Genomic DNA, 7,955 nt, shown 5'->3' with positions numbered 1-7,955 from the left:
ACATCCTTAGAACGACTTCGAAGCTGGTAAAACGTCATAAAACTTAAAAATATGTACAAATTTACGATAAAATATACGGAGCCAAAAAGTGCAGCCAAGCACGGCGCATTACAAAACACCACCAACACCATGCTTCTGCATTTCTTTAGGACTTTAAAGAGGTGATCGATCTTTGCTCTTTTATCATGTTGTGTTTCAAGGTGTTTACCGATAGCAGAATAACGGTGTTCACTAATGCGTTGGTTTAAGTGTCGTCTGCTTTTTAGAATTTTTAAAATGTTTTTAAAGAATCTTTTAGCGTTTAACTTTTCGATAAAATGACTTTATATATACAATTAAGTTATTTATTACGGGTCTTCTTGCTTTTTACTGCTTGTAAGTAGCGCTTATCAACAAGCACGATTCCGTCCAGGAACAAATTCATTTAACAAGAGAAGGTGTAAAGCGTAGTTGTATTTCGTAATAGCGGAGCTCCGCGTGCCTAAGGCACGCGCGGAGCACCACGGGTAAGAAACTATGGTAACTCATCTGTGCGAGAAAAGTTGGTTTTGGTCACCGTACGACCGTACATTCACCCTTCATGTATGCTAATGTAAAACTCTGTGGTGCTACCAGCATTTTTTGGCGACAAGTTGAATAGCCAACGGCGTTTGACGCTGCAGTTAAGACAGCGAGACACAAAGCAAATTTAATAATAATCATCATTACAGGAGCCCATACTTGTCTACTTGTGTCCAAATTGGCGGCAATACTCCAACTAGTTTACACAAGAGTGAATTAGATACGAGTGTTGTTATGGCATGGGTCGGCTCCGCAGCACAGTCACAAATGAGTCTATTTTTAGAATACCCGTTCCCCCCGAAAATCAGTTGTCATGTCCTTGAAAAAACATGGCAGAGGCAGTCATGCGTGACATGGCTTCTTCTCATTGGTTATAATTGGCGGTCCTTTGTTTATTTCGCGCGTAATGTGTATCTTAAATTAAATCCATTTGTGACCGTGCTGGGGCAAGGCCACTTTTACTCTTGGTTTACAGCGTACTGATCATTGAATTTTGTCGTGGATATACCTCCATAGGGTACATCTTTGATAATGGACATCCATGTCATGGCCAATTGACACCTCTCAAAACAAGGTATCCACTGACCAGTATCACATGACATATCGCGAGCTCAAGTTTAGACCTCATCGAAGTCAGCTGGTTTTTTAGTTGACCGCTGACCGGGTGCAACGTTTTGATTGGGTCGCAGGCTCAAGCCAGGTTAACTCGCTAAAAAATTATAAGAATAAATAGCCCGGGAGCTCCGCTTTTAGGCTTGGCTAAATCTATATATTATCATTATTGATAATAGAAGATAGTAGTGGCAGAAGTACACAGGATTCCTACCGCAGCAACAATTTGATTAGCCAGTTGTTTATACTTTTCTGACGTCTTGTCGGCTAGTGCTTTGGTGTAGGTAATGTTACTATCTATTATCCTCACTTTGCCTTCAAATGCAGTAGCTACAGAAAAAAAAATGAGAGAAATATCATCAAGAGTTTAATGGTCCGCAGGGCCGTAAGAGGATTTGATACCTCCCCTTTTTTACCACCACGAAAGTTGTAAAGCTCAGTACAGTCAAAAAAGAAGCCGTCAGATTATTTTTTTTTGTTCGAAAATGTGGGTTTTACAGACGAGGTAGCACCCTTGTTCGGAACGTTTGACCGTTATCGATACCCAATTTCACTATTTTGGTATCTAGTTTTCAAGATTTATTTGCCCCGGTTGAGTGTTAATGAAAGCTATTTTGAAGCCTGAGTTTTGAAGCATTCCGCGGCCTACTCAGCTTTGCATTAAAACAACGTCATCTCCTATACCACATGTTCGGATACCTGTCAACACTAAAAGCTTGGAAAGCCTACGTTAAACATACTTTCACAAATGCCACGATCGTTAGGAGTCTCAAACTCTCCCGGTGGGCAGCGACATTCGTGTGAACCAATCAAATCCAGACAAACTTGATCTTCCCCGCACGGAGACGGCTCACATTCGTTAATTTCTGGAATAAATAAGTGTCAATACCTTTTTTTATTAACGGTTTAGTAAATGATATGCTACCTGCCTTAATTAAAACGGAAAAAGGGGTGATTGAGTAGGAATAAAGCCTACGACTTCCTAAAACCTGGTCGAATGCTCTAAACACATGAGGACTTTACGATCTACGACAGCGACGTGGACGAAAACGGCACCTCTAAATATAACTTTGCACTGTCATAAGTCTTTCGCCACTGTTCCATCTCGTTCCCGGTGTGCAATGTGGGCGATGTATCGTTAAAACAAATTGGTACGAGCGGTTTTAGAGTAAAAATATAGAATAAAAGCTCTGTGTTTGTACTCTCGCGTTGTCGTCAAAACCACTTGGTGATTTCACGTCGTTGCTGTGCAGTGGTTATCCAGAAATACTGTATGCGCAAAAAAATAAAATAAAATAAAATACGAGTGCCGCACTTGCCGCCCGTACAGCACAATTATTCTTCCTCTCTTAACCGATGGCGTTCTTGCCAACGACCGCATCGTAGATCTTAAAAGTCTCAACTGAGCTTCAAGCTTTCCTGATGAGCCACTGTAGATCGTATATCTAGGTGCAAAGTGTCCGTCTGCTCAGCATCAAAATGCAACTATTGATAGTAGTAATGGCAAAATCTGAGAAAGATAATATGGAAGTTGCCTGGCGAGGTTAGCCTACCATGCTAGCCCACATATAGGGCACTAGCACTATAAATTTTTTAGATGTAAACTAGCATGATAGGCTCAACCCTGGCAACTGGCAAAGGGAAACCTGTCCACGGATTATTCTTGTGGTACTAGTAATAGTTTTCACTACATATGCCTCCGCCTAAGATAGTATGAAAGGCAGTTGAGATACGTTTAAATTATATGCTGAAAATGTCGCCCCTGTTTTTGATTTGCGTCTGACATATCGTCGCCCCTATTTCTGATTTGTGTCTGGACAAAATGAATTTCTGAGCCAGGCAACTCGATTTGCATCAGATCTGCTTCAATGTTTGATCTTTCAACTGCTAACCCGAACGGCACTTTGGTTCTCTTTGCGAGTTTCTACTTCGTGACTCCTGAAACACCTCGGTCGTGTATAACAATACCAATACCACTTGCGCGCCCGTTCAAGCAATACCCATACCACCTTGCGCGCCCGGTTGAGCAAATTGAGATTGACTCCCACTACAATATCTACCAATCTAAGCATTTCCCCTTTTTACGCGAGGACTTTTAATTTGCCTCATCGGGTTTTGGCTCTGGGCCAAAACCCTGCGGGGGCAACAAGACATGTTAAAGAAGAAAATCGAACGAAAAGTTATGGTATACAAAGGGAAAGCTATAGTCATGGGAATCCTGCTGATATACATATGTCCCGTTAGTTTATATTCCCTCTTGCATTCACATGGTTATGATGTGTTCCTTGACAAGGAAGAAACGAATATATTCTTTGTTGGTATTGTATCCTTCATGATTTAAAAGGGCAACATGTACCAAATATACAAACGTTGATTGATAACTTGACACATCTCTGTCATTTTATGAATTACTAATGATAACTTGAAACATTTCAGTCCTTTTCATTAAAGGAATTTATCTATTAATGCAGAGAATTGTTAAAAGTTGTGAGAACGTATTGTACTATGACCACGGCACCTTGGCAAAATTCTCCGTCTCCTGTAAAGCCAGGTTTACAAACACAATGGAATGACCCAGGGGTATTCTGGCAAACAGCGTTTTCGTCGCAAGGGCCGAGAAGACATTCGTTTTCGCACAGAAATAAAGAAACACAATTTTCTTCAAAGCCAGTCATTCATTCCACTCTCCCCACATTACTTAAGAACAGATTCTACTGAAATATTAATATCAAAACAAAGTAAACCGTTAGCTGAACTGAACTGATCTGTCCTCAGCGACTGGCATGACGGATTTCCAATAGGCTGACAGGTGCACGTAAAGGACACATTTCTCGACAGAAATCTTGTGATAGCAAATTCGAAAGTGTAAATACAGCTTAATCAACGCCAAGATAAGGCAAAACTGATCAAATATGTTTTCAAAACAAGCTACCAACGAGGTTATAGTTAGATGTAGAAAATACAAAGAATAACAACGCGCCGCACACCTGACGAAGCACTAGGAAAGTAAGTGGTCACTCGCCAAACATGCTAAAACTGACACAACTTTAAGTCGAGAAATGCACACGATTAATGCCCCACTCGATCTTGGTAAAAATCACAAAGTGTCCCATAATGTTAAAACGTAAACTGTCTAGTTTCAAAACGTTAAGCGCTGACATTTAGTTCGTGTTTTTATGTTCATTTGAAGAGCACAGTTTGGCGCCCGTTTACCAAATACATCACATGTATATTGGAACGGACGCAACGTGAAAGTTTTTGAGATACAAAGCAATTCACTTCGAGACGCTAACAAAAGCCAGCATGCCTATCATTTCGTTCATGTCTACTCCTTAATGGTCATTGTAACTGTTCATAAATACACCAAAAATAAAATAACCAAATAACAAACATGCTTTACCTGTTATTGCACTGGAACTCAAAGCCAAAGAGGGGACACTACTTGATATTAGATTCAATGAAAAAACACTTGAAGATGGAATTGATCCAGACAGTCACAAAAGCACAGAAGAAATGGGAATTCCAGATGTAAGTGCAAAAGTTTCCGAACTCGCACGAATTCCCACAGATGTCGAACTAGTTCTCAAAACACTACTTGAAATACTTGACGTGTGTACGATCACTAACGAGGTAACCAGTGAAGCTGACACTGATGGCAACATTACACTGCTATAAACTATTCCTACACTAGATCGCACTGACAAAGACGAGCCACTTTTCACTAAACGGTTTATACTCGATATTCCCACAAGAGACGACACGATCGCAGGAGACACAGAGGGCAAAACGGACGTGCTATCGATTATTCCCCTTCTGGATGTCACTGTTACGGATGTCGGGCCACTTTCCACTGGGCTACTTGTAACAGCTAATGTGGATATGACTTGTGAGGATGTAACTAGCGAAGATGGCGCTGAAGGTAAGACAGAAGTCCTTTCGACTATTGCCAATCTCGAGCTTTCCGACACATATATTAAACTACTTGTCACTGAGCGGCTTAGACTCTCAGATGTTGCCTTCACTGCTTTAGATGAGTATAGCACCATAGACACTGACAACAAAACTGATGGGCTTGCCATTACTGACACATTCGAGCTTACAATCAACGCCGAAGGAGTCCTTCTTGAAAAACTGCTGGAAACGGCTCCATGGGACACTACGGAAGACGTTTGCATCAACACAAGAGATGCTGAAGATATCTCAGCTGTGGTTTCATCTGCCGCAAGAGACGAGCTCACAGCCACAGCCGATTCCCTGCTCAAAACATAGCTACTTGTACCAATTACCGATGTTAACAATACTCCAGGAGATGACAGGTTCACCGATGACACTGCAGGTGATAAGGCTGTACTGTTAACCGTGGATAATCCAACGCTAACGGAAGCAGATGACGAAGTACTTCTCACCACGCTTCTCGAAACACTTGATTTGCGTATGGAGACTGAAGATGCAGCTAACAAAGATGAATCTCTTTCCAACACAGAAGTTGTCTGATCTGTTTCTACACTTGACATTCCTGACACAGCCGAGGTGGACCACGTGAACATGGCGTCGATACACGGTGAAGCCGGCTCTGATAAATTTGATTTCTTGGATAGATCCACAAATAGCAATCCTCGAATTAAAGTAGGATTTGATGAGAAGAAACATATGTATATATGGGATGGTGATTTTGAGAGGTTTAAAGATTTTTGTCAACAGGAATTAGGGCTCGAACTGTTAAAAACCACCGGTGAAGATGGCGACCGAAAAATGTCAATCAAGACGAAGGGAGCAACGCTGACGTTCCACAAGAACACCAAAACCATACAAGTACAAGGATCTGATGCATCAGTTGTAAAGGAGAAGTTAAAGTCATTTTTAAGGCACCCTGAGCTCGACCAGCCCGAATCTGCCGAGATTGAATAATCCCGCCATCTTGACTTCGGCGTAGGAGAAGAGAACAGCCACATAGATTCTACTCAACGGCTGTGCAAGGAGATTAGAGATATGAAAAAGGAAATATCCAAACTTTGGAGTATTATGCAGACGCCGAATCAATTAGAAAAGCAGGATTGTCAGTGTTCGGTAGAAGTCCGTCGACTTGAAGATCAGAATCGGTCGCTAAAAGGCAGGCTTGAGGAAGTTGAACGGGAAAAGGACGCTCTTTTGTTATCACTTTCCTTACTGGCCGCTAAAACACATACACCTGAGTCTCCACCTACTATGGATAACTCGATAATAGAACTGCACACACAACAGGAACCTTTAACATCTACGACTACAAATGATACTTTAACTGATAACAGAGCTCCGAAGGCATGTACAGGTATAAGTAAGCGGTCTTCTAGTGCAGGTTCGGGAAAAAGTGCTACAGTCCCGTCGACAAGTTCGGTCAAACCCATTAAAGGTAAGAAGCCTAAAGTATTAATAATTGGGGATTCCATGATCAAGGAAATAGAGGCCGAGAAGCTGTCAAAAACCCAGTCAATAACTAAATCTTGTATTCCCGGAGCGACAGTTGTAAAGATAAGAGATCAACTTGTTTCGACATTTATTGAGGACTGTGGGTATGATCACGTTATAATACACGCAGGCACAAATGACTTAGCCGACTCACAGCAGGATGAAGTGATTGAGCGAGTAAAGGAGATGGCGGTGAAGGTCACAGAGCTTAGCTCTTCAACGAAGATTACAATCTCAAGTATAATAACAAAGCGGGAACTTGATGTAAACAACAAAATTTCGCATATTAATGAATCCCTGAAGTCTGTTTGTGTTACGAAAGGGTGGACATTTTTCGATAATTCACGCATCGAAATCGCACACCTTAAGAACAAAGGAATTCATTTGAACAAAGACGGAGTTAAACTTTTTGCCGCAAAGATCATTAGGCAAGCACTGAACCCTAAACATTGGTCTAAAGGGAAAAACAACACAAATTTTCAGGATCCCGTTTGGAAATTAGCCAAAGTTCTCAGTCAAATAACTCGGGGCAATGCGCCATAAATTCAATCAGTGAAGGTTGTTCTACAACAACAGAATTAGCCGATCAATCCCCGCTAAATAGCCATTTGCTTAAGGAGATGTCTAATAATAGAGGTTTTAGATTGGCAGCCCTAAATATTGTGAGTCTTCAGGCCCATATAGATGAACTCCGCGTTTATATGCATTCAAAAGTCATTGATATTCTTGCAATTAAAGAATCCCGCCTTAGTGGCTCAATCTCAAATGGTGAAGTTTCCATTCCAGACTATATCCTGGAAAGAAATGACCGAAACAGGGATGGTGGTGGGGTTGCTCTGTATATAAGAAATACAATAAATTATGAGCTTCTGCATGATTATGATGATGATAGGCTTGAATCGCTAGGTATCAAAGTAAATAAATTCATGACTAAGCCTTTTATTGTTGGGACCTGGTATAGGCCCCCTGATGCTAATGCTGAAATATTGATGGCTTTTGAATCACTTATTGACCGTATCGATATGTTAGGGCTAGAAGTGAATATAATAGGAGATTTCAATTGTAATGTGGGTGCCACTCTCTTGGAATCACATACAAAAAAATTATTGGATATTTGCAATCTCTACCAATATCATCAATTAATTCGCGAGCCCACTCGTATTACAGAAAAAACAGCCAGTACAATTGATTTGTTTATTACAAATAATAATGATTTATTTACGCAGTCTGGCGTTTGTCACATTGGCATTAGCGACCATTCTCTAATTTTTGCTGTTCGTAAATTCAGTTTGCCAAAACGATCTCCACTGATTGTACAGAGCAGACAATTCAGAAAT

The 7,955-nt window shown here is 40.9% G+C and overlaps 1 protein-coding gene across 1 annotated transcript; it reads right to left on the bottom strand.

The window, feature by feature from the left end:
* Positions 1–4,667: 4,667 nt before the first annotated feature.
* LOC137968897 (uncharacterized) lies at positions 4,668–5,720 on the bottom strand. Its single transcript, XM_068815366.1, has one exon. It carries the CDS (start codon positions 5,718–5,720, stop codon positions 4,668–4,670), a length of 1,053 nt encoding a protein of 350 aa, XP_068671467.1.
* Positions 5,721–7,955: the final 2,235 nt, after the last annotated feature.

Source organism: Montipora foliosa, chromosome 8 (assembly GCF_036669935.1).
Source record: "Montipora foliosa isolate CH-2021 chromosome 8, ASM3666993v2, whole genome shotgun sequence".
Taxonomy (NCBI): Eukaryota; Metazoa; Cnidaria; class Anthozoa; order Scleractinia; family Acroporidae; genus Montipora; species Montipora foliosa.
The sequence above is the reverse complement of the archived record's forward strand: the minus strand, read 5'-3'. Positions and strand labels throughout refer to the sequence as shown.

Excerpts from the sequence above, each read along its gene's own strand:
- LOC137968897 (XM_068815366.1), bottom strand. The coding sequence starts at position 5,720 with ATGTTCACGTGGTCCACCTCGGCTGTGTCAGGAATGTCAAGTGTAGAA.